This window comes from Zootoca vivipara, chromosome 4 (assembly GCF_963506605.1).
Source record: "Zootoca vivipara chromosome 4, rZooViv1.1, whole genome shotgun sequence".
NCBI classification, from domain to species: Eukaryota; Metazoa; Chordata; class Lepidosauria; order Squamata; family Lacertidae; genus Zootoca; species Zootoca vivipara.
This window is the reverse complement of record NC_083279.1, coordinates 24,938,727-24,966,638: the sequence shown is the minus strand read 5'-3', so window position 1 is coordinate 24,966,638 and position 27,912 is coordinate 24,938,727. Positions and strand designations below refer to the sequence as shown.

General features: G+C 39.9%; 1 protein-coding gene across 7 annotated transcripts; it reads right to left on the bottom strand.

The window, feature by feature from the left end:
• Positions 1-129: 129 nt before the first annotated feature.
• TFDP1 (transcription factor Dp-1) lies at positions 130-27,912 on the bottom strand. Of its 7 annotated transcripts, none has more exons than XM_035114878.2 (12): positions 27,794-27,912; positions 25,465-25,547; positions 15,763-15,829; positions 11,294-11,400; positions 10,380-10,501; positions 8,755-8,920; positions 8,324-8,470; positions 7,240-7,308; positions 5,972-6,123; positions 4,795-4,961; positions 3,527-3,608; positions 130-1,727 (listed from the first exon to the last, which is right to left on the bottom strand). In XM_035114878.2, the coding sequence occupies exons 2-12, from the start codon at positions 25,474-25,476 to the stop codon at positions 1,577-1,579; spliced, it is 1,242 nt and encodes a 413-aa protein (XP_034970769.1). In that variant the 5' UTR covers positions 25,477-25,547; positions 27,794-27,912; the 3' UTR covers positions 130-1,576. The 7 variants fall into 7 exon arrangements, with proteins under 7 accessions (XP_034970769.1, XP_034970764.1, XP_034970763.1 ...); XM_035114873.2 differs by having other exon boundaries at positions 25,465-25,554; positions 27,794-27,901; XM_035114872.2 differs by lacking the exon at positions 27,794-27,912 and adding an exon at positions 27,632-27,778 and having other exon boundaries at positions 25,465-25,554.

Below are 27,912 nucleotides of genomic sequence, written 5' to 3'. Positions count from 1 at the left end.
ATATTTTGGTATGAGCTTTCGTGTGCATGCACACTTCTTCATGCACACGAAAGCTCATACCAAAATATAAACTTAGTTGGTCTTTAAGGTGCTACTGAAGGAATTTTTTTATTTTGCTTCGACTCAGACCAACATTTTAAAAATGGTAATTTTTTTATTTACTGATGAAAACAGAAGCCAACACATTTTACTAAAGCTCCCTTTTATTTCAGGCATATCTCAATCATTTATTCACTTATACATTTCTATGATAGGAGGCATTATCCTAGGGATTAATTCCTTTTGAATGCAGTGCTGTTAAAGTCTGTCTCTCACAATTTATGTAGAGATATAAATACCTACCTACTTACCCATTTAAAGAGCTCTGAAACTCTTCCAAACTGAAGAACTATATCACAAGTCAAAACACAACAAAGCAGAAGGTGAAAATAATCTTGATTAGAGAAACAAAGAACTTGTTAAAAATGCCCACGCGCGTTTTATTAATAAAAACTAATAGTGCCACAATTAAACAAGTAAAACAAACTGCTTATATTCCATAAAATATTACAGAAAAGTTTATTTGTGTTTCAATAAAAAGACTACTGTCTTAGAACAGGCAGCTGACAGTATTTGTGCAGTTAATTCTTTGTGAATAAATTTTAAAAGACTACCACCTGCCCTGAAATTTCTTTTATAAAAAAATGTAGTATTAAAAGTGATTGACAAATTTTTGAGTTAAACATAAAACATTCTCTATATTTAATTTCAACTTTATAATAGATTACTGGAAGATGTTTAAGAAACAAATATAAACATTTGTTTCAGTACATGTCTTTTATATGATAGACTTATAGGTATGTAAACAACTATATAACAAATTGTTTTCAAAATCTGCCTGTAAGAAATCAGGCAAATTTTTATCATAAGCAAAACTCATCCCAAACCTTCAAGACATTTACACAGCTGTGCCAGCTTGGCAGTAAACATTTGCCAAAAATTGTATTTCATATGTCCTAACATTCAGCAAACACAATATATAAATTTGATGGAAATACAATGATCAGAATAATTTTTAAAAGGGAAATAAATTCACACAATTTCCGCAAACTAACATTTAAAAAGAGGCTCTTTTGTTTGTTTCTTTGGACTCTGCATGATCAGCAAAATATAACATTTGTTTGCTATGCTTCAGTACGAAGTGTCACCTAAATGCACTCTAAATAAAATGCCATTCATTGTATGCATTTTTGACAGGTGGACAGATTTTATTTTCCATTAAATGTGGCTACATTTTCAAACTTAGCAACAACACTTAGGGGCAAAATGCATTTTCCTTCAAGTTAAAAATTCTAAGCAAAGAGTAAATAAAGGTTCTGCATTAACACACTGGTATCAACACACACATCCTCACCACATGTAAAAAAATCTACATAAAACAAACAATTCTTTTTACTTTACTGGAGGAGCAATTTCTAAATTCAGGACTCTTACCAGTATCTCCTTGATGGGGCAATTTTACGACAATTCTCTTCCTAGAATTATTCCTGAAGCTTGCTGAATTTTAACATTTAAAAAAGTCTACACGCAAAAAATATCAGTCGTCATCGTCATTTTCATTAAAGTCCTCGTCATCGTCATCATCATCATCTCCAACATAAGACACTGGTGTCTCTACTCTAGAGCCGCTATATTGAGATCCATTGGAACTTGTAGCTAACATTCCATCCCCTCCGTTTGAGTAGTCACTGAAACAAAAGCAAATTAGGATCAATACTTTTAACTGGTTTTCCATTAATGCACTAAGTTTTTATAACACAACTACGCAGGAGGAAGGGTGAGAAAAGGAATGTGCCTAAAAATTTTTTGAACTGAAGTAATGCAAGGTTGCTACTGGACCCCACGGATGCCAGGATCAACTGCTTTGCAAAAGAAAAGAAAAAGCCTTTGTGGGTATGAATTGGGACCAACTTCTCAACACTTCCCCATGGCTGCTCTACACTATTATCACCCTTTGGGCTTTAACTCCTTCAAAATGCCCATTAGGGAAACTATTAGGCAAAACAAAAAGGGAAACTTGCACTTAGGCAAAAGAAGCACTTTCCTTAGGAAGTCTCAGCAGCTGCTAAGATTTTATCTGGCCAACAACAAAATCCAACTGACCAGAATCCATCACCCACTACCAAGCAAGCCTCCCAAGATCAAGGACATCGGTTGGTTGAATTTTTATTGGGTAACATGTTTTCTGGCTGATCCGCACCCGCGCACAGGTCACTAGACCTCTTACAAAACCCCGTTCTTCTATGGTAAAAGCTTGAGTTGCAGCTTTAAATAAGCAATTATTAACCTGCACTGCAGGCTCCAAGTTGGTTTTAAAATTCCGGGGAAGGAGATACTGCGGAGAATACAGGTGGTGGTATTTGGAATGTACCATATTGGCCTGAATATAAACCTCACTTTTTTTTCCAAATTCCGACTGTGAAAAGTTAAGGTGCGGCTTAAATTCGCAACCTTAAAAAAACTGACTTTTACGGTATCACTGCTGAAACAGACATACGGTAAAACCGAATGGGTGTGAGTGCCTGCGGAATTTTAAGGGAGTGGTTTTTATTCGGATATTGTCGTCATCGTCGTCATAGCTGCCAAGTTTTCCCTTTTCTCACGAGGAAGCCTATTCAGCATAAGGGAAAATCCCTTTTAAAAAGGGATAACTTGGCAGCTATGGTTATTGCGCCCCCCCCCCGAATTTTAAAAGTGCGGCTTATATTCGGGTGTGGCTTTTATTTGGGCCAATACGGTAATATGCTCTATTTGGGGAATAAAGTCGATTTTGGTCCATATCAGGGACACCACACTTTAAAGCTGTATCATAAGTGGCACAGGACCGCAGGGCAAATGTCACACGCCTCTCACATTGGCAAGGCTGTGGTGCTAGGGGAACATACTTCTATCTCTAGTGAAAGCATTTGTAGGTCTATACATTTTTGGTCCCTGGTTTTTAATGAAACTAAGCAGTCAACTTAATTACCCCCTTCTTGCTCTCCTGTCTATTTTGGGACATGACAATAACATGGTTATATTAGAAGATTTTGTTATATTTTTTTATTGGCTACTGCATGCTTGCCCGCCATACAGAAATAGGAATATATTGTATATTCCAATAACGTCTGGAATTTTGCAGTTTTTGAAGAAGTTACACACCTTCTTCAAACTTTGCAAGGCACAGCTACATTGGCTACCTTCTATCCAGTCGAGTGGGATTTTATTTTGTATACAAATGAACACCACTTACAACAACTTACACCAGTTTCCCAGAAAATCTGGACTTTTAAGTTAACTTTTATTTCGATATGTGATATGTGAACTGTTAATACATGTGATTTGTGCCACCCTTCATCCCTATAGTTTCTTTTTGTTTTTCCCTATATCCCCGTATGTAATACCATTTTGTTCTGCATTAAAATCAGTTTTGGGGGGAGGATTCTAAAAATGACGGTGCTTGCCATTTGCCAGGTTTATCAGTATTTAAAGAGAAATCCCATCTAACCTGTTTGAAAATCTTGTCCCATTTGAAGCTGAACCTGATGAGGATGAGACATACACACTGCTTATTGATCCCTGAGCCATTTCTGTAAAGGAAGAAAGCATTATGAATTCTGCAGCACTGATTCTGTACTAAACACAAATCTAATCCAAATATTTTTACATGTAGTGAAATTTTATACAAAGTTCCCATTACAAAGAATTTTTTTTAAGCAGTTAAAAAAAAAAAACGAGGTTACACGGCCCATTAAAGTTCCCACTGAAATATAGGAGCACTGAATAATCTCTAAAGTGCATACAAAGCACTAGAAAATTGGGGGGGGGGATAAGTTTGGGTGTACAAAGCCAAAAGGATCCCACAGCATAAAAACTAAGTGTATCATTAAAACACCCCACTGTATTTTAGTAAATAAAACAAATTCTACAGAACAGCAGAGGTAAGGATGAAGATGGCAGCTTCCTTTTACAATGAAAATAGTGAACATTCGTAACTGCTACGCTTAAAAGTATGGAAAAACGTGCTAGAACAAAATCAGACTTGGTTCAATTTTGCTCTAATAGCTGACAAGTACATATTAATCACGCCAACCATTACTTTTCGTTATGCATGATCAATGGTGGCCATCAGTGGAGAACGAAAGAGCCATATAGTGTTGTGGCTGCCAGAGATCTCCTAGCATGCGCTCCAATCCAGTTAACAATTATTTCAAGGACAGTTTTGTTAATTTTGATTTTCTGCAGTCCTTTTTGACACCAACTGAGGAGAACACCATAGCACTTTACAAACAGTTCTCCTTTATGCAATGATGTCTAGGATTGGCCTAGCACAGGCACCCCCAAACTTCGGCCCTCCAGATGTTTTGGACTACAATTCCCATCATCCCTCACCACTGGACCTGTTAGCTAGGGATCATGGGAGTTGTAGGCTAAAACATCTGGAGGGCCGCAATTTGGGGATGCCTGGCCTAGCACCTAACATTTCACAATCAACCGCTTGATAATCCACCTCTATGTTGGTGATGGTTACTCCACAATGATTTAGAAGTTCCTGAACTATTAGAACTTTTATTTCCATCATTTGGGTGCAGGGAAGTTCTTAAGAACTTTTCACTCAGAAAATGCTTTGCTTAGGCAACCATACTGATAAAAGGCTTTGCAAACTACTTGTTTCCATATAGCACTGCATATTGCAGTTGTGTCAAGTTCCAATGGCAGTTTGGTTTCTTTTCCATGCACGTTTTAAATATAAGGAAATCTTTCACAGAACCTTACCTGTCACATATGGTTCAAGAGCTTTAGGAACCAAGCTCCTTGCATTTTTTAGGTCCTCTGCTGAGCAACTTCCAGATTCTAACCCAAAAGCCATTCCCATGCGCTTTAACACTTCTATATCATCGTGTATTTCAAATGCATTGTCAAAATTAAATAGATATTCAAACCTACAGAAAGTGGGTAGAAACCGGTCAAAAAGCTATGCACATAGGGTTATAAAATTTTCTTCCAAAGTATATATTCTACTTTTAAAAGATACAGCACATTTTGATACTGTTATACAATTCCGTCTTTCAGGAAGCAGTAGTCTCAAATATGTCAATATTTCATATATTAGTAAGATCATTGGCCCAGCAAGACCAACACTGTCCAGTCTCACTGGCAGAGGTCTTTTGGGGAGCCCTACAGAAATTAGTGTTGAGGAGTGTAGCTCACAGAATCAGCTATCATCTCATCAGGTTATAGAATGTTGAGGCCAGCTTTTTCACTAGTAGCACCAATGTGGTAGAATGTTCCACCCGCTTAAATACAAGAAGTTTCAACAGTGTTCCTCTGGCTCTTGAAGACATACCTGTTTAGAAGCATTGCTCCCCGCCCAATCTCCTAAACTAAACCTCCTGTTTTAACCTCTGCGCTGCTTTAATGGGCCATTATTTATTGGTACACTTTAATTGATTATAATATAATATAATATAATATAATATAATATAATATAATATAGGTGGTACAAATATAAAGTAATAAAACCAGTATTTGCAACCCTAACTTTGTCAGTATTTAAGAGATTAGTCCATTTTCCTGCATAAATTTCAAGCTAGCTCCATGAACATGTGCAGCTGGTTGCATCTTTGCTCTAGCCTTGCAATAGCATGAGAAATGAAACTATGCTCCCTGGCTTATTGAGTTATGAATGAATTGGGGGTCCTGGTTTGTTTTGCTTCAAATAAACCACAACATGAAGGCAAGATGCTTACCAGACATTGGTTTGAGCAAAACAAACCATGTTCCCCAGTTCATATATAATGCTCTAAGACAAGTACCATGGTTTATTGCTCCCATGCTTAACAGAGGGAGGAACAAAGCGTGAGCCAATCGCTTATTATAATTTATCATGCAAATGCAGCCAGTGTATTCGCAAGGACAGAAGAGAACACTCGTTTCTCTACTAGCAACCTACTTGTCATTAGAAATACTGCAGTCAATCACAGTCTTCTTGCTGGTGTTCACAATGATAAATGGCAAATGAATGACAGAATTAGAAGCTGGTGGTCTGTTTGCTTGCTGTTCTGCTTGACGATTTCGCTGAACAAGATTCTTGAAGGCAATTTGCTGTTAAGGGATTTAAATATATAAAAAACTTCATTTTCTTTAAGAATAGGAAAACAATTGGGAAGGCATGTTTGGCATTAATTATTAAATAAGAATATTTAAGAATAATTAAACAAGTAACACTAGTATCTATCCTCAAGTGTTTCTGGGTTAGGCACTCTTAAGTTTTGAGAAATGCCTCCTTTTTGGTTACCAGGTAGTATGTGTTTACGTCTACACACAGAAACACACACACACACAAGTGGAGGGGTTTTTCCTTCAGCTCCAAAACAAAGTCCAGAACATGGGGGGAAATCTAACTTTTGCAAATTGAATAAACTCTGGACAAACTTTTTAAACATAAGATCACCCATAAAATAGAAGTAAAATAAGATGAGGAAAGACAGTGGGGGGTTAGGGAAGAGAAAAATCTGCCTAATCAGGTAGGGTTGATCAGGAAGCTGAAGAAAAGCCTATTCCCTTGGTGCCATTTCATATATGCAGATACTGCCTGGTTACCAAGAGAAAGAATTTTCCAGAAGTAAAAAGGCTGCTGTTCTTGTAATCCAAGAAAAATGCAAAGAAGTGTGTCTAATAAACACCCTTGAAGTTGTTCCGGTTAATTATTATTTTTATTCTATTGTTTAATTCTACTCTATCTTTTAGGGGCAGGCCTAAAATAAAAATAGGAGACACAAAACATATAGAACAGAATCGGATGAAGCTGCATATAGGTGCCTGAAATAACCAAGAACGAAAATTGTGTAATGCCTTATTGCTAACGCGAATTAAAACCATTGGGAGGAAATCATTTCGCCTTGCCAGACAGAAAACTCTCCCCTCTCCAATCCCCATGCACTGTTCTGGGGGGTTCTCCCCAACCCTCCAGAGCTGATCTGAGGCAGATAAGGGGGGTAAAGCACCTTTGCAGTAGCAGGAGCCCTTGCCCTGGCTTCTACTAGCCCACCTGCTTAGTTGACTTGTCCAGCCCATTATCCTCTTATTCCCAGTCATGTCATTTAGGTATGTAGGATAAAGTAAGTGCTTCAGGGGGAAATCGGCTCATCTTAACACATTAGACAATTGATAAATAAATATAAAGTGATTTGGCAAGGCAAACAACTGTTCCAAAAATACCTGAAGTATTAGCTCTTGTAGTTGTGACTGTTTTTGCTTTATTCTTTCAAGTCTTCTCTGTCGCTCCACCTTAAGAAAAGGAACTTTGTTAGTTTTAGAGAGGAGTTGGGTGAATTTGAGAATTACTACATAATGCTCTGTATTTGAGAAGTACTACATAAATGTAGTACTACATGAATTTGAGAAGTACTACATAATGCTCTGTATGTGGGCTAAAATCCAAGGAACCAAGAAGTTCATTCTGTGAAACTAAGGGGGCTTTATACTTGGTTCTCAAAGAGCAGCACCCTGTCTCAAGTAATATATACATTTGAATCATAGGCAAGATTCCAAAGCAGTTCACAAGACAGCATGAGAATCAGCTGTTTTAGGGTTTTTTTAATATGAAAGATTTCATATCTGCTGAAATGAATTCCAAACATTATTTGTTGTTAACAACAACGACAGGGTGGCAACAGCCACAACCCCTCTCTCTGCATACAAGAAAATCTTGAACACCCAGAGCTAACTACCATCAAATGATACATAAGCCTGTTCATAGATTATTTAAAAGACAATCAAAATAATTCAACCAAAAATGTATCTGTTTCTTATAGTGAAGTCATTGATAGAATGAAGGGGTATTAAACAGGTGCTTATGGAATCTGACCCTATTAGATTCTGCACTAGATTCTAAGGTTCTACTTCACTGTAAATATTCCCTAAAGTGGAACTCAAATTTTCACTATCAGTTACACTGTTCTGGAATATTTTCAGAATGTGGGAGGAAGTGTCAACTGTCAACTCCCTCTCTCTTCCGCCAACACTTGGGAGGCTCTTTCCCTGCAGATTTATTTTTACTTATGAAATTTTGCAAATGCAGAATCATTTTCAAGTAAAGAAAGTTATGATTTTGAAAGCCACATGTGTAGAATCAATTATTCCACCACTCCAAAATATGGATCTCCAGCCAGAATGAAACCCTGTGTGGAACCAAAGGCATGCCACCATCTTGGAACCGAAGTGAGGGAATCTGTTCATCCCAAATAATCAGAAAATAAGATTAAAGAAATACTGCAAATGAGAAATGTCCACTGCATTTTACCTCTAAATTCTGGCATTCCTGAGCTGAATTAGTAGGTAGGCCAATCCATTTTATTTCTTTCTTCTCCTTGGAAATAATGTTCATGGCCATAAGGACATTTAAGGCATCATAGACACGCCGTCTAATATTCTTCTGATCATAAGCCTGCTGTTGAATTAAGAGTATTAGAATATCTCTGATTAAACTATTTTAAAGAGTTTATCCAGTCATGGAACAGCTGAAGTAATATCGGAACTTTGTCGGTTAACAGAGCAGCATTTCTAATCTTGAAAACAAGAACTTGAATTTTTCATAACACACAATACACACACAGGGATGATCCCTAAGAGAGAAAGCAAAAAAGAAAGGGGCTGTGTCTGCATGTAGGTATTTGTAGCATGCAGGAAAGGGGTTTGTCGTCTCTACTAAATTCAGAACATGAATATATTTACCGATTCATTTGGTGAGATGTGTGCATCTGCGGTACTAAACTCTGCAACTAACTCATCTGCTACCTCATTGTATGAGGTCGTTCCTTTCCTCTGAACCTTCTCACAAACTTTCATAGAGAAGTGCCGCAATCCCTTGCCATTCTTCTCACCTTTTTTGTTGCGCTTCCTATAAATACAAATACAATGAGTTACACACACACGAATCCCCAAAACCAATGAGACGACTTTAGGGTGGGTTTCTTTTTTTTTAAGAGAACCAATACCCCAAATCACTCATTTCATTAAACCTTGTGCAAAAGAAGGCTTCATCAATGATAAAATATGTCCTAATGAAATAAAAAAATTCCTTCCAGTAGCACCTTAGAGACCAACTAAGTTTGTCATTGGTATGAGCTTTCGTGTGCATGCACTTTTCTTCATATGCATGCACACGAAAAGCTCATACCAATGACAAACTTAGTTGGTCTCTAAGGTGCTACTGGAAGGAATTTTTTTATTTCATTAGGACATATTTACTTTGTTTCGACTATGGCAGACCAACACAGCTACCTACCTGTAACTATGTTCTACTGGTGGCAGTGTTGGCCCACTGCCTTTAGGAAATTGTCTGCATAGAAGTAGAACTCATACTTACTTTGCCAAACCTTTATTAGGCATTACAAATAAAGGCCATCATAAAACGTCCCTATATAAAACTATAAAATATATACAAAAACAGCCAAAAACAGAAGCAGAACGCCTCAAAACAGTATTTTTAAAGAAATGCAACGCCACTGAATAAATTGTTTTAATGAACATTAACTTGTTGATTTGGACACCCACGTCTGACCTAGACACACAATAGTTAAAATATGAGGATCTGTTGTTGTTGTTGTTGTTGCTGTTGTTGTTGTTAATACCCTGCCCATCTGGCTGGATTTCGCCAGCCACTCTGGGTGGCTTACAACATATCTAAAAACATAATAAAAACATCAATCCTAAAAAAAACTTCCCTAAACGGGGAAGCCTTCAGATGTCTTCTAAAAGTCAGATAGTTGTTTATTTCCTTGACATCTGAGTGCGTTCCACAGGGAGGGTGCCACTACTGAGAAGGTCTATTATGACAATAGGCATACACTCCCATTACCCAAAACATTTTGGATTTGCTTATAACGTTATTCAAAAGAAACTCTATAGAAATACACACCATACCTAACTTCAGATACCAACCTTTATGTGAGGAAGAAACAAACTACAAGTTTAAGAGAACTGAATGCAATTATGTCCCCGAGTAGATGGAAAGGGCTTTGGTCCAGGGGAGGCTTCTGCTGGCAGGACAGGGAGTAAGGTGATTGTCACTGACCTCCCCCTCCCCTGTAGCTCCTTGCATCACCTCCCATGGTGTTCTGAAGGGTTCTCCAAGTATCTGATCACATGGGGAGTTGTCAGGGAAACTGGCCTAAACTTACCTCCTTCCCTGATTCTGCTAACATAAGCCTCCAGGGATATCACTGGATTTGGCCCAATATTTTCCAGCTATTAGCTAACTAGCTGGATATGAGGCCCAACTTTAGTTACCAAGAATAAAGCTTTTGAGGCATGCATTTTCCTGTGAATATGTTGCAACCTAACTAAATTTTACTCACCCAGCAGACCAAGGCGAAGAATCTGCAGTCTGGTTCTGCGGTACAAAGTGTGTGTTGGGTGTATGTGGACTTGATACCAGAATAGTATTGGGGGCTGAAGGTCTCTGAGGTGTACCAATAACCTACAGTTAATACAAAATGTCAGTTAATGCCACTCCTATTCAGATTACAGTGGTACCATGGATTTCGAACATAATCCGTTCTGGAAGACCGTTCGACTTTGAAACGTTCGAAAACCAAGGCGCAAAGGGCGGTCTGCAAATTCAATGTAGAAAACTGGGGGGGAAACCTCAGTGGAAGCCATTCAACTTCCAAAGCACGTTCGAAAACAGAAGAATTTACTTCTGGGTTTTCAATGTTCGGCTCCTGAGACGTTCAAAAACCGAGGTAACACTGTAATTATATTAGCTTCCTTTGTATGGAAACCATAATTTTATACTACATACATTTTAGAAAGTCAAACCACAATTTACATTTTTAGTGAATATTTTGCCCAATCGGGAAACCCTTAAGTTGGAATCAAACTCTAACTTATATAATATAGGCAGGCTGCTGAAAGAACCTCATCTAATGGTGCTCTTCTCCATTGAAAGCTGCCAATTTAGGTGTACCCCCCATGGTTCCTATGTAGATCTAAAAAAAATTCTAATGTACAACAGAAGTGGTGCTTTAGATGTTTCCAAACTAAAACTCCCATCGTCCCTCATCACTGGGTGCATTAGCAGAAGCACATAAAAGCTGCAGCATACCGACATCTGTAGGGTCACAGTTTAGTCACCCCTGACATAGAACAATCTTATGCAGAACGCGTCCCAATGTTGGGGCTGACCCCAGCAAAGGATTAATGTGGCACCTCAAAATCTACATGTTACATATCACAAATGAATCGGTAGGTTTTCCAACAGGCCTCTTACCATTTGTTGTGCAATGTTGACATTAGATTGTCCAAATGTTTTCGGTAGGAGTTGTTTTCCAAGTGTATTTACTGCGGAAGGGTGAACGGCTACTAATGAAACAACACCTAAAATACACAAATTGAAAAGTTACAAAATGGTAACAAATAACTGGCAACACAATTAGCATCTGACTAGGCAAACTAAAGAGGTCAGTCTAATATTTAACCTAATTCTGTTGCACACGTCCAAGTTAAAATGCTTTTAAATACGTGAGACATTCTTTACTTGAGCAAATGTTAGGATGAAGTCCTCAAGATAAACCATTGAGCTCAAACATAATAGCTTGATTTAATTCTCTGAAGACAGAGAAATCAATGTGCCAAGATTAGAATCCCTCACTATAATTTATCTGACATACTGACTTAAACTACTACCAGAAACATCTGCTTTGCTTGAAGATTAACTTCTAAATCAGGCTGGAGAATCTATGGCCTTTGTGATATTTCTGAACTACAAACTCCCATCATCCTTTAGCAATGCCTTTCATTTTGTAGTTGTGTGGTTTGTGCTCATACTGTATTGTGATGGCCATTAGCTATCAACAATAAAATCTAGTGACTGAACCCCCACCATCCTTGACCATTAACCATGCCAATTGGAGGGTTCTGGATAAATCTTGTCAGCCACAAGTCAGTATGAAGAAAGGCACCACATCTCTTGCCAGTTTTCTGACCTGTTTCATTGGTGCAGGTTGCAGTGCCACACTTTACAATCACATCCATTTTTACTTGGGAACAGTCAGTGCGAAGCACACACAGAACTGCAGCCTGCAGGGTGGATTTGATTTAAATCAAACTGATTTAAATCAAACTGATTTAAATCACGATTTAAATCACGATTTAAATCACTAGTCAGTAAGGCTTGATTTAAATCATAGTTAATTTAAATAATAAAGACTAATTCTTGCTGGTATAACTTTAATATGCAAGTAGATGAAGATTTTTAGAATAACAACTTTTCATATTAGTTTTTTTTATCCCCAGTTTAATAGGTTAATCATTCATATTTGGACAACTTTACTGTTGTACTTAGGAAGGAGAAAAATAATCATTACCTTAATAATAACAATTTAAATAGATTTATTCAACTGAAACAATAACATTTCAGCAAATGTTATTTGCTTAAACAAACATCCATGTTTGTTAACTAATTTGGCTAAACAAAAACAATATATATATATTTTAAGAAACTTAGACTGTCAGCCCAGCCTACACATGAAAAACTTAAATACTGTCCACTCCAAACAATCAGAAAAATATTGTTTCTATTCTATTCACTGGACTTCTTGAAACTTAGCACTGATTCTGTATTCATAGGTTTGTAGAACAATAGGATTAAGGTCTTTTTCTCAACTCTGTTCATGTTATAACATTTTTGCTGTGAAGAAGAGGCATGTGATCTCTGTTGAGTCAAATTCAGTTTTGAGAACTGCAAAAGTAAACCAAGCACCTGTGATAATATCTTGTAGGCAGAGAAACTGCCCAATAATCTTACAAAAACCTCTGGAAGAGCATGACATTGTGAATGGATTAATGGAATTTATTTACCCCAAAAATTAAACATACACAACCTTATACTACATAATTAAAAAACTAATCTTTATTTCATGATGGAATAACCTTTGGATGGTAATATGTTTTCCTCAAAAAGCATTTTATTTAAAAAAATCCAATTTAAATTAAAAAAATCGATTTAAATCAAAAAAATCCGATTTAAATCAAAAAAATCCGATTTTTTTGTTTTTTTAAAAAAATCATTGATTTTTATCCACCCTGGCAGCCTGTGTCTCAAAGTTGTCATGAAGACAGAAGTTTTTAAAAGTTCTATACCAGCAATGCGTATATGCATTTCTGTATAAATGCTGCCACCCTGTGGTACAAAATATTTTATAGAAGTAAAATTTTAGAATGGTAGGAAGTAAAGTAAAAGTTTTCTATTCACTGGAACAGCTACAGAGTATTAGGATGGTGTATATGCAGCCAATTACCCACCCACCCTTCTAAGTAGTTAAATGCAGTGTTGTCGGAAATAATTCAGGAGGGATGACTAAAGTAAATAAGAAAATACCAATAAGTTTCTGGCAAGTAGCATCTGAGATTGGAAGAGATTTTTAACATTAACTATTCTAGTGTGCAACTTTTTAAAAGTGCAATCTTTATGAGACAATCTTTATAGCCTAGTGGATTGTCTTTCTTTTGTACACATGGCATTATACGCCTATTTTGAGAATTAGAAAATTGCAGTCGCAACCAAATCCTGATGAAATGTTTGTGGTAGAAGTCAATAAGTTGATTCAGGGAACTAAAGTAATAATAATATTAAGAGTAATTTATTATTATTATTATTATTATTATTACCCCCGCCCATCTGGCTGGATTTCCTCAGCCACTCTGGGCGGCTTATAGCATATCTAAAAACATAATAAAAACATCAAACATTAAAAACCTCCCGATACACGGCTGCCTTCAGATGTCTTCTAAAAGTTGTATAATTCTTTTATCTCCTTGACATCTGAAGGGAGGGCGTTCCAGAGGGAGGGCACCACTACTGAGAAGGCCCTCTGCCTGGTTCACTGTAACTTTGCTTCTCACAGTGAGGGAACCAGCAGAAGACCCTTGGAGGACCTCAGTGTCTGGGCTGAACGATGGGGTTGGAGACGCTCCTTCAGGTATACTGGGGCGAGGCATTTTAGGGCTTTAAAAGTCAGCCCCAACACTTTGAATTGTGCTCGGAACGAAAGTGGAATTGTTCTGCTGAGAAGTAACTGTATCAGTCTAAAATGCATTCTTACTCACATTTGGATGCCCTGCCCCATAAAAATAATTTTATTAAAAACCTGGGATACAAACACATTAGTAAATAACTTGAAGCTTTATTTGTTAAGGCAGGGGTCACAACCTTTTTAGGCCTATGGCACATTTGGATTTTTGAGTGGGTGCTATCCCCTTTGGTCACTTCAGTTAAAGACTTAACACTCCAAAGCCTCAGTTTCAGAGAGTACTGAGTAACACACTGTCTCTTTCATAAACAACTATGAAACAGATATATAGGTTGCCGCTGTGGCTCCCCTCAAGCAACTCTATGTCACACAACATGGTCCTGCTCAAAAGTTACACCCTTTGGGTCAAAGATAAACAGCTGCATAAATAAGGCCTTAAACGCATCCATGGGATTCAAAGATGTTGCTGATGAACTACATACCATTCTGGAATCTGAGTGAGGAACAATGTGACTGGCTGCTGTGGACACTCATGATAGCTAAACCAGCGTTTCTCAACCGCTGTTCCGCGGCACACTAGTGTGCCGCGAGACGCTGGCTGGTGTGCCGCGTCGTGCAGCGACGAGAAGGGTGATTTGCATTGTCACGTGCCTGGCGGCCGCCAATAAAAAACACTGACCCGCCGGAAAGAAAGCCGGCCGGGTCATGACACGGGGCGAGCGCAGCTCTCAACAGCCACCACCACGGGAGGGTGGTTTTAGCCGCACGTCGCGGCAAAATTTAGACAAACTAAACTAAAATTTAGACAAACTTAAAGAAGCTGGCTGGATGAGCTCAACCTGAAACTTGCTGAGCAAAGGATTGTGCTGGCAGAGAAATCAGCGGCTTGTGAAGCCTTATTACAGGAGATTGCAACCAACACAGCAATTGGCAAGTGTTTCTTACAGTCATAATTATATAGTCAATATAGGGCGGCACAGAGTTAATTTTTTTAACTTTTTTAATGGTGGTGTGCCTCGTGATTTTTTTCATGGAACAAGTGTGCCTTGGCCCAAAAAAGGTTGAGAAACACTGAGCTAAACACATAATAATCCAATAATGGAAGAAGAGATCCTCTCCCTAATCATACAGTGGACCAAAGATACCAGCCACCGCCTCTGAGAAGATGCCTTTTCCACAAGGGGAAAATGGAAAATTATTGGCACATGGACTCCCTACACAAATTCATTTGTGTAACAGGCTGCCACTGATCATGGCAGTATTGGCCGCCACTGATCATGTGCGCTTTTTAAAAAATATTGTTGTTTATTGTATTGTTTTTGTATAAAGTATTTCTTTCAAAAATTCAGTGAAAACCTATAAATAAGAAAGACTGAACGGTCAATATGCACACTTTCTTCTACAACAAACACCATTGTGCAGGTAGCATTACATGCCTAGGATATATTTACTGATTAAAATTTGTACATGCTGCCTTTCATCTGTGAAATTTTAAAGAGGTTTACAAAAATACAGTACTAATAGATCTAGGTCACTGTGACCTAGGTGTCAAGTGTGGCTAGGAAAACAGCCATTGCAGCCAAGTTGAGCCCACCAGGGTCTTCAGATAAGAGGATTGGGACCCACCCGAGGATTCTTTGCCCAGGAGTCACACACAGAAGTCTTACTTCATTAAATATGAAGGCCATTGACAACAAGAGTTTCTTACCTTTTCCAGGACTAAGATTTTGGTCTATAAAAACCTTTAATTCTCCATTAGCTTCAATTAGACCAGCCTATGAGAGAAGACACATTTTATTTAGATGTAAAGTACTTCGCAAAGAAATTACATTCCCAGGTCCCAATAGGTTTTGCAAGGGACCATCCAAATCCATCATCAAATTATAGGTTGCCTTTGTGTCCGCAAATGTATTCTGTGATTTGTTGGTGGTATTGTTGTCACTCTCTATTAAAAAAAAAAAATTAAGTTCCATGAGGGTCTGTGCCTTGGATTTTTCTGTGGTCTTGGCAAGCACCAGATTTGTGATGTTTACTGTGTAGGCTTATTATAGCACTCTGCTCCAGGTCTACCTATGCACACAAAATCCCCATTAGCCTTCCCCCTTAGTTCAGGCTGCACCTTGTTTTGTACTAAGGAGTTGGGGGACTTGCACATTGGCACATACACACTCCCAAATCCTCATTATGCATACAGGCTTATCAGCTGGTAACTGTGTAAACCAGCTCTTAGTAAGAACAAAATATGCAATATTCCGACCCATTACACACACACACACACGCACGCACACACACACACCGCAAAAGCAAGCAACTATGTAGACTGCTCTAATGTCAACATGGTTGACATTTGTCCTCTTTACCAGGGTCATGGGCTTCTATCAGCTACCTACACCAAAGGAGTTAAACTATCACATACATTTTCCTTTCAAATGCCTACTTCTGGCCCTAAAGTGAGTATTGGAGTTTTAGCTCCAAGTTTCTTTTTCAACTTAGGAAAGCAAAATGTTTTAAAATGTCATCAAAGCTGCACTTCACAAGGAATACAGTTGCCATAAGACCTCATAGGAATTCAGCCTGGAGGTCAGACCAGGGTTTGACTGCCATCACCAGAACTTCACAGCAGGTGCACTGGAAATCTGAAGTACACACAGTTGTTTACTAGCTCTTTATAGGCCTACCCTGTACCCTAGAGTGTATTGCCAGCCAACTCACCAATTTTGCTTCTTGTTGACTAGCACATGAGCAAAGCAACTAGGGAATTATTTCTCCAAGTCAGGACTGCTGTGAACTCTTAGGACTGAATCAAACAAAATGTAGATATAATAAAGAGAAGCCTATCTTTAAAATAAGCCAGCAGTCTGCATTATAAAACTCTACATATTCAACCCTTAACATGCTTACAAGCAGAGCAAAAATTAAAGGTACTGTAAGCACAAGGTAATAATTTTTTTATCAACTTCTTGTATTTTCTTACCTTACTCCCCCCCCAAACCCTCATTTTTCAAAGGTGAGACTTTTATTGTGGTTCCCTAGGGCAACAATTTCCACACTTTTAAATTATCATGGAGATTTTTTTTAAAAAAAATCAAAGCTCCAACTAGAAATGAAATAAAATGATTTAGTTAACAATACCATTTGGAATAAGTCAACATGTTAACAGCAAAGATGGAGCCCAGATTAAAGGACAGAAAGACACTAAAATAAGAAATTTGATGGCTTAGTAAATGAGACGTTTTACCATTTTTAGGCATTCAAAAGAACTAAGAAGGTATTTGGTTACTGATGCTTGGCGCCCAATCAAAACTTGGAACAGCTCTCTTGGATTTACATGGAAAGCGGTTTAACCATTATATTGATGGGACTAAACTTTGCAACCCCAAGCATTCTCAGCAATTTCATGTAGCTGTTAAACAGCATGTGGGACAAGACAGTACCTTGAAGGACACTACGATAAAAAGGTCAAACAGGAGTCGCCCCATCCCCAGCACCACCTTCTGGAACTACATCTCCAAGAAGGACTAGAGACACTTCAGAGACACACATCCCCACATTCAGTTCCAGGTGCACTAGGGCAAAGAAACTTATCTCCATTCAACAAGCAGACAAAGTTAGATTGAAATGAATCTGAAGAATCCAGCTCAACGAAGAACATTGGCACTGAATGGAATGTTCAACCACCTTGCTCAAGAATGCAATACTACAGACTGGCTGAATATTATCATTTACCAGTGGGTTATTCCATATCAAGTGATCCAACTTTTTTACCTCATATCATCCAATTTTCTTAATATTTTGTACACTTGTTGAATGATCAAAACTAAGTTTAAATCATATATACATAATGTGAAAAGCGGCATGGAAATATAATAAATGAAATGAAATTCCCTCAACACAAATAAATTATCTGCAATGATTGAAACTGAGGGAAAGAGAACTGGGGGTTAGAAGTCCTTTGTAGCAATATGTGAAGTGTCCTTCATTAGTTGAACTCCACAAAACGCAACACCAGATAATGAATCAGGTATCTTAAACATGACCAATTAGGCATGTATACCACTTCTAAAGAAATCTGCTGTAAGATAAAGCCCCTCTCCCACCACATCATTTCAGGTTAAAATGTGGAACTTGCTCCAGCAGGGTGAGAAATTACACAGAAAACTTGAGCAGTTAGTTGCATTCACATCTTTCATGCATTGTCTTCTAACTTGCCCTTCTCCTCAAGCAGGTATGACTGAACAGCACCCAAATCCAGAATGCAAAATCTTCAATGTACAACCCCCACCCCCCCAAATTTCTTAACATTGGTTCAGTATAACCTTCCTTTAAGAAAGGCTTATTAACTGGAATAAAAAAAGAAATGCTTTGATGTAGTTTTAAAAGACTTGATATGTACAAATCATTTTCTATCAAAATCAGGAAACCAGCTGAATTCCCTCAGAAGTCAGATATACCAGTTAGATATGGAACATAATACTCTAGAAGCTGCATAAACAAACAATCACACAAACAAATTACTCCACAGACATTTACTGAATGCATCTATTTTCCAGTTGCAAAAAAATGCTATTTGCCGTGCTCTGCTTGGAAGCAAAAAATAAAATAAAATAAATGTTTGAGTGATAACCCAACCCACATTGCTTGAAATTCTATATACGTTAATGGTAAATTAAATTAAGCTACATGCGACATACAGAGTCTGTGCTTTTTGTTAAGTATTACACATTATTGGCCAGAGATACCTGCACTGCTATGGGGATACTAAAACACATATGTCAATATGCATTATATCCCTTACATTTAACTCAGTCTTCTCTGCACACGGTGACTGCATTCACACACCATAGTAAACTATGAGTAATATTTTAACATGAATATGCAGATTACTCTCACTTTGCTCTTCCTCGCCAGTGAGCAGAAGCAATAACTTAGCGCTGTGTCAGAACTGGGGGTTGTGGCTTGTTCCACTCCTAAAAATGACACTCTTAAGTCAAGGTTTGTTCTTGACATACCAATCATGATTTGAAAGAAATAAACCATGTTTCCCAGTTACGACATAATGGCTAGCCATGATTTTAAATTATTTTGTTTCCACTGATTCTCATAATTATTTAGTTTCGATTGTTACTTTATAACTTGATAATATAAGAAGTATAAGCATAATATGCAGTCCTCTCTGAGAGAGGACAATCTCTTTGCACTAGAGAACCTGCAACATTTTAAAAAGCCCTTTTACTTCAGGGTGGCACAAGGCATAATTAAATAACAGCATACAGTTGAACTCTATAACCTGGTTGAGCAACAAAGAATTGCCAACAATAATAACTCTATAAATGATGTATTTAATTACCGTATTTTTCTGTGTATAAGACGAGGATTTTTACCCAAAAATTAGGTTTAAAATTGGGACTCATATACAGGTAGTGCAGACGGGGTTTGGTTGATTTGTTGCAGCCGCGAGAGGGAGATTCTCTGCGGCAATAGGGTGGGTGATTGGTGGCTGTGTCAAGGGTTGATGGTGATTGGCTGCCGCTGTGGCAATAGGGCAGTTGATTGGCGACGTGCGCAATTTTCAGCGGCGGGTGAAGTGCTTTTCGGCAATCATCCCCCCCCCCCAAAAAAAGCTTAACAACTCTGCGCAATCCTCCCCCAAAAATGCTTAACAACTCTTGGAAATCTCCCATTTTCTTAATTTGGAGTCCCCCAAAATAGGGGGCGTGTTATACACAGGGGCGTGTTATACACAGAAAAATACAGTAGTTAACATATTGATTTGAACTAAAGACTGTCCCCATAACTTGCCACTCTTTGCCACCTTAAGATTGAGTCCTCTTTTACGAAACTCAAAAGTACAATAGTGCTGGCAAAGTTTAAGTTGTAGAGGGAGCAAATTGATCCCCTTTGACTTTCTGGATTACTGCCCGCACCAAATTCCTTCCTGCATAGTTTATTCTGTTCCTTGGCCTTGCTGAGGTTGTGCCTCAACCCTACAATCTCCTTGGCTTTTCCTTTCATCACAGACCCATCAGAAATTGGTTTTTTCCCCTCCCAGTTTCCTTCAGTCCATTGCCCACTTTGACACATTTCCTTTAATTACACTGCCTCTTTGTCAATCTGACTGGCACCTTTACCCCCTTCTCTATCTTCAGAGACATACAGTAATGTCAGTTCTGCTCCCATCAGTCATAGCAGCAACCATTCAAAAGCTATTTTAAGTATGTCATAGGACTTGGGATGTTCTCTCTTTAAACAACAACCAACCAATGCCACACACAACCTACTTTGGAAAGTGCCCTCAGTTTTAAAGGAATCTGCCATGCTGCATAGGATGTGCGCTATTACTCAAAGAATAGAAGTGCAAAGACTCCTATTGCACACTGATTACTTGAGCAGCTCTTTGGAATCTGGCCACATGAAACGTAGGTGTACAAAAGCAAGTAACTATGAACTGTGCGAGGTACTGCTTCCTCAGAGGATACGGAACTCCTTCTTACAAGATTAATATATTGCAAATTCACTTAAAATTAATCTATGGGTAAACTGAAATATTGTGTATCAAATATTGTGTATTTCATTTGTGGGCATTTATTCCATGCCCTCTATTTGAAGGTCACAGGGCGGGCCACAACATCATATGGCATATATCACTGAATAAAAAGCTGTTAAAATACACCTCGTCCAAAACAAAAATTGCCTGAAAACAACACAAAGGCCTGGCAGAACTAAAATGCCTTAACCTGCCACTGAAACCAAATGAGAGTGGGAGCTGGCCTGATCCAAGTTGAAAGACAGTTCTGAAGTCAAGGTGCTACTTCCAAGAAGGCACTGCTCTGGGTCAACTAAACCTACTTCTGTCACTGATGGCACAACTAATAAGGAATCTCCTGCAGATCTCAATTCAGAGGCAGGATTATCCTGAGAATGTGCTATTTCAGGTAGGTGGGCCCCAAGCCATTTGAACTTCATATATTGAGTTTAATATAATTGTTGAGTTTAACACCTCGATAAATAGCCAGCTGGTGAAGTTGCCTCAGAGCTGGTTCAATATGCACCTAAACATGACAGCACCCAGGCAACAGCTGCAACCTCCAAACAATTGCTCCTTTAGGGGGAGTGCAACTGCACTCCAATCCCAATTTCTGGACCCAGAAACCAATCCATAGGGCCCGTCTTCTCGAGATTCAATTTCAGCTTACTGGCCCGCACCTATCCCTTCAGCACCCGATTCCAATAGATGTAAGAGATGGGGCAAGGTACAATCAGTGTACTGATGATGCGTCGCCTCAAGTCCCCTGATAATGGCTCCCAACAGCTTTATGCAGATCTTAAATAGCACAGATCCCTGTAGGACCCCATGGTATAAATGCCATAGGGCTGAGTCCCACATCGTCACTACAGTTGTACCTTGGAAGTCGAACAGAATCCGTTCCAGAAGTCCGTTCGACTTCAAAAACATTTGAAAAGCAAATGGGGCTGTAATTCTAAAAACAAAGCTTAAGTTGAACACGGATATCAGCAATACATTTTAGAATTTGCAGTGTACTTTCAAAAGAAAAACAAGTCTCATATTCTCTGCATTTACAAGGACATGTAATATCCTGAGGCCCAAAACATGGCAGGAGGAAATTGTATTATAAAACACTTTTAATTGTGTATGTTTATAAAGGAAATCTGAATTTAAGACAAAAGTGTTAAGTCCACACTTACCTCTTAAACTCAATCACAACAGTTTATCAAACAGATTTAGTTAGAACCATAGTGGAAAATATGACTTCTTAATTTTAAGTATCATAAAAGTAATATACTGAATTTATTGTTGCTGAGGCCTACTGGATCCAGGAAGCAGCAAGTTTTCACAGATAGTATTCTAGAGATGCTATCTTGCATCTCATCAGGATGATCCAGAGTCCATATAGGTGATCTTGTATTCAAGATGGAGAAATTATATGTGGAAAACTAAGTACACCCTTACTGCTCCATAGGAATTAAGAGGATAAGTAGCAGACAGGGGCTGCTAATCAAATGCCCTTGCTTAATTGATCATCAGAAAGTATGCCCACCTCCATAAAAGCCAAAGTTTTAGTAGTTTGCCGGTCTGGAGCATTCAGGTGTGTTTTAACACAATGCCAAGGAGGAAAGATGACACAATGCTCTTAGAGAAGCAAGTGCTACTGTCCATGAAACTGGAAGGGTTCCAAGGCCATTTCCAACCAATGTAAACTCCATCATTCAACAGCGAAAAGGGTTATTCAAAAGTGGAAAACAGACAGTTTCCAATCTTCCCAGGAGTGGACGTTCCAGCATATTCACCCCAAGGTCAGACCGTGCAACACTCAAAGGAATTTCAAAAAAACCCAAGAGTTACATCTCAGGCTCTACAGGCCTCAGTTAGCATGTTAAATTTTAAAATTAATGACAGTACCCATAGAAAAAGAGTAAACAAGTATGGTTTGGAAGGGTTTCCAGATGAAAGCCTCATCTATCTAAAAAGAACATGGCAGCACGACTTTGGTTTGCAAAGTTGCATCTGAACAAACCACAAGACTTCTGCAACCATGTTCTTTGGACAGATGGGACCATAGTGGAGATGTTTGGCTATAATGCACAGCACCATATTTAGAAAAAAAACGAAACACAGCATATCAGCACAAGCACCTCATACCAACTGTCAAGCATGGTGGTGGAAGAGTGATGATTTGGGCTTGTTTTGCAGCCACAGGGCCTAGGAACCTTGCAGTCATTGAGTTGGCCATGAACTCCTCTGTATACCAAAGTATTCTACAGTCAAATGTGTGGCCATCTGCTGAAGCTTGGCTGAAATTGGGATAAGGATCCCAAACACACCAGCAAATCTACAATAGAATGACTGAAAAAGAACAGAATCAAGATCAGGCACCCCCAAACTTCGGCCCTCCAGATGTTTTGGACTACAATTCCCATCTTCCCCGACCACTGGTCCTGTTAGCTAGGGATCATGGGAGTTGCAGGCCAAAACATCTGGAGGGCCGCAGTTTGGGGATGCCTGATCAAGGTATTGCAATGGCCCAGTCGAAATCCAGACCTCAACCCAACTGAAATGCTGTGTGGGACATTAAGAGAGCTGTGCATAAACAAATGGCAGCAAAGCTCAATGAACTGAAGCAACGTTGTAAAGGAGATTGGGTCAAAATCCCTCCACAACGATGTGACAGATGGATAAAGTCCTACAGAAAACAATTACTTCATGTTATTGCTGCTAATGGTGGTTCTACAAGCTATTGAATCATAAGGTGTACTTAGTTTTTCACATATGGCCTTTCCATTTTGACTTTTTTTCTGTTAAATAAATCATAACACTGTGTAATATGTCATGTATTTTTATTCATTTGAGGTTGTATTTACCTAATTTTAAGACCTGCTAAGGAACAAATGATTGCTATTATGTCCTGATATGTAAAACCACAGAATTCCCATGACTGTAAGTAACCTTCCTTGGTGTTTCTGTATCTGTACAGAGATCCAAACAAAGATCTGTGACTTGTCTCTAAGCCCACATTATTTTTGCAGTGGATATGGGATTCAAGACCACAAAAGCTCTCCATTATACTTCTAGCATTTATGATTCCTCAATTTAGTTGTCAACCAACATGTTTTGTTGTCGTTAACTAGTTAGCATGCATAGCTGTTCAGGGGAGGGAATTCAAAATGGGAAACTTGATTTAAAACAATTATTTTCTGTCCTTTTTTGCAATTTTAATTGCCTAATTTAAATTAACTATGCAGAATTTGGGACCCGCCAAACTAAGCACAGCCCTCTGTTTGTGATATCCGAGTGATATTGTAAAACAGGGTTTGTCAAGTACACACCAGCCTACAATACATGGTTGATGAACTGTTTAGCTTGATGTGTTGTGGAAGCCTGCTCTAAATCAATGGGATTACCCATACTGATTAAACTTGTGCTCATTGATGAAACTGAACTGACTGTTCTAGTTTGCAGGACAATTATGACAACGGGAGGAAGTTATAGATTCCAGTAACTAGTTTTTTGCAATTTCAATTTTAGGTCACGATCTATGATAAATACCTTAATAGGAAATTCAACAACTCTCCTGGGTTGTTTTTTTTTAAGAATAGGGCACAAAGAAACAACCGAACTGTCATATGCTTTTCAATACGGAAGGCATGATTCTGCTAGAAGAGGGCTAGATTAATAGAAGGATAAAGGTGTACCTTCTGTTTCAGCCAGGCAATATAATGGAAAGTAGAGTACTAACAAAAGGAGTAAGAATTCACTGCTTCATACTTAAAAAGACAACACTAAAAAGTGACTCAAATAAAACTGTATCTGAAGAAGTGTGCATGCACACGAAAGCTCATACCAAAATAAAAACTTAGTTGGTCTTTAAGGTGCTACTGAAGGAATTTTTTTATTTTACTTCGATCCAGACCAACACGGCTACCTACCTGTAACCAACACTAAAAAGTATTTTTCATTCATGCCATAGATGATCAAAGCCAGCATCACACAAAATCATATGATGAACAAACAGCTTATTACAGGTCCTCAAGCCTATAACTTTTTAGTGTAAACCTTCTACTTATATTGCTTATAAGAAAGCAAATCAAAGCAAGTTGTTAAGCTATTATTGGACCTATACTAGGAGCCAGTGGGCTAGCAATAAACATCCTGAAAGGTAGAAGCTTTCCCTAGTTTATTCACAAGTGAAATGGTGGGCAAAAAAAAATTACACCTTCATAATTATTTGGGGGCTGCTGACTCAAATAAAACTGTTTCTGATCCACAAATATGTAACTGGCCTTCCCTAGCTTGGAATGAAGTATAACTGAAAGTGAGAGCACAACATAGTGACGTACAGAATTCTGCTAAGTGTTTCATGCTACCATACTATACTATACTACCGTATACTATACTATACTATACTACTACTACTACTATCAGTGTAGGCTGATGCTGCTATGTGCATATATACCACCACTACAATATACTGGATACACCACTACTGTACTCATCATTAGAAGAGATGATGAGTTGTCATCTCTATGACACTATGCTAAAAGCATCTTAGCCTAAATGGTGGGAATGTAGCCACACATACTTGTGATATGCTCCTACTGATATGCTGCACTGCCATTATGCAGCACAGGATGGAGTCAATGCAGCTAGATAAACACATGCTTATTTGCTGTGTAGATGCAGCTACATTAATACACAGGGTAACAGTGAAATCCTGTATTTATTAATGCTAGCGTTACCTTGGGCCAGTCACTGCTCCATAGCTAACCCACCTCACTGGGTAGTTGAGGGGATTACCATATACATCACCTTGAGCTCCTTGGAGAAAAAAGGTGGGATACAAATAAAATAAACAAAAACATTATCTGTAGGATCGTTACTTACAAATATACTTACATCTTTTGCCATGTTACTTAATCCAAGAAATCAGTTCTTTACTTGCTTGATTGCCACAGGTACAGGAACAGTAGCACTGTATTCTAAAAACTATAAATTAAAAGAGAAGAACTTGGTTATTGTAGGGAACCACATTTTAAAATTGAGATGGCTACATTTTCTTGACTTTCAGCACGGGGTTGTAAAAGTAAGTTACAGTCTGAAAGACCCAACTTAAAGCCTTCATAAATTAAGAGCAGCTCCGTCTCCAAAGCGTTTGGCCCCTGATCTTCTGAGCAATATAAAGGCAAGATGGCCTGAACTGACAGGATCATAGAGGTGGGGATGGGGAGTTGCACCCTGCCCAGCTATGTGCTGGATGACTGGAAAGCATAAATATGCCTCCTGCATAAATCTGCACGCAACCCCCTTCCAAGAGGAAGGGGGAGCTGGGTGGGGGGCTTTGCTCCTGACCCATTAACTGCAGAACAGTTGCTAGGCCTCAGGGGCCCAACCCCCTAGTACACTCCCCCCCCCACGCTGAACAAAACACACACTGCTTCTCCATGCGAACATGCAAGCAGGCCCAGGAAATTTACATGCTGCTTCGGGGGCGGGCGGGGGGGGGGAGGAAACTGGTCCTGAGAGTCCCTGTGAAAACCAGGCGAAGCAGCATCTGCGCTCCATAGAACAACTCCCGCCAGCCCCCGCCTCCTGCACCTTCCCGCCCCCTCTCCAGGGCCTCAGAAGCCCGACCAGAGCCCGGGGAGTCTGGCGCTGGAGGGAAGAGACGGGGGCCACCCAGGCACCAACCTCACCCTCAGCAGACCCTCCTCCTTGCCCGCCCGCCCCGGGGAAGGGGGGGAGGGAAGAGACCGGGGTAGAAGGAGAGAGAGGAGGAAGGAGGAAGAGGATCCTCGCATTAAACCGTCCCGCCTAAGCGCTTCCCACCAGCAGCAAGCAGCACTGCCGCTGCCGCCTCCTCTTCGTCTCCCACCTGTCTTCCTTTTCGGTCTCTGCAACCCACTCCCCTGCCCAAGGCGCCGACGGTACCTGGGGAACTAGAGGAGGAGAAGCAGGGAGCAAACTCCATCCCCCACAACACACTCCCGAGCAATCCCCCACCCACAGCGCCGCTCTTGCACGGAAAGAGAGAGATGCCAACTGCACATGTGCAATGCACGGCCCTCCTCAAAACCCCCTCGGGGGTGGGGAGAAGCAGCCGAGGAGCAACACCATCACCTCTCGGCTTCCTCCTCTCCCCCCCCCCTTGCAAGGGAAAGCAGCTGTGTTTGTGGGGAGATAAGGTTGAGAGGGGGGCAGCTTTCTGCTCTCCCCCCCCCCCAACAAACCTCCGGCCACAAACATACACACACTCGTTCAACTGCACCAGAATGAACTCTGCCAATAATTATGAAGCGAAATAAGTGTGCATGGGAAATGATAATAAGTTACCCCCCTTCCCACACGTCTTTTCACCCCTTCAAGTGCCTCTCCACCCCAACCCCTCGCTTTGCAAGCCTTTTTTCTTTTCTTGGTTCCAACAGTTTCCAGAAAGTGTGAAGTTTTCCTGAAGCAAAGGAGGGAACACTTTTTTGGGGGGGGGTGTCGTCCCCCCCCACAACACGAGTACATTTCAGCCATCCCTTAAGGCTGCAGCCGTGTGCAGGCTTACTTGGAAGCAAGCTTACTTGCATGCTTACTGGATAAAAAAGCAGACATGCAAAATAATAATAATAATAATAATAATAATAATAATAATAATAATAATAATAATAATAAGGATCGGCCGCAATCCCAAACAAAGCTTTTACCTGGGAGTAAATCGCACTTAAAATTAGCCGCTCTTTCTTCTTCTACCGTACTTGGGTTAGGGATCGGGGTGCAGAGCTGCGATCCGATGCACAATTGCTGATTACTTGGAAGCAAGCCCCCCCCCCGCTTACTTTCGGGTGAACATGCACGGGATCGGGTTGCAGGCAACAACCCCTCCTGCTCCTCCTCCTCCTCGCGAAAGCGCCATCATTCCCTGCCCCTGCCAAAGCTCACCCAGCCAAGCCGCGCTCTCCTTCCTGCCTCGCTTTGCTGCCTCCTCCCCGCCCCCCCTCCCCAATCCCCAAAGCTCCACTCTGCTTGTTTGGCTTGGAGGTTCCCCGGCACCGACCCGCAGGTTTGCCCCCTCTCACACCTGTTCGCGCTCCTTGCACGGAATGGGGCGGATGGGGAGGAACGGGGCTCGCCGCTGCCTCCGCTCGCCCTCCCCCCCTCCGCCGCCGGTCCCGCGATTCTTAGCTTTTTGGCGGTTGGCACAGAAGGAAGGCAAAGGGGGAGGGAAAAAATTGAAACTTACACTTTCGTGCGTCCCTCCGGCGTGACGCTGCGCGCTGACGTCACGGGGCTGTAACGTGCCCCACATAGGCACACGCGGGGCGACGAGCGAGCTCCCTCCCACATCCCATCGCCGCTCTG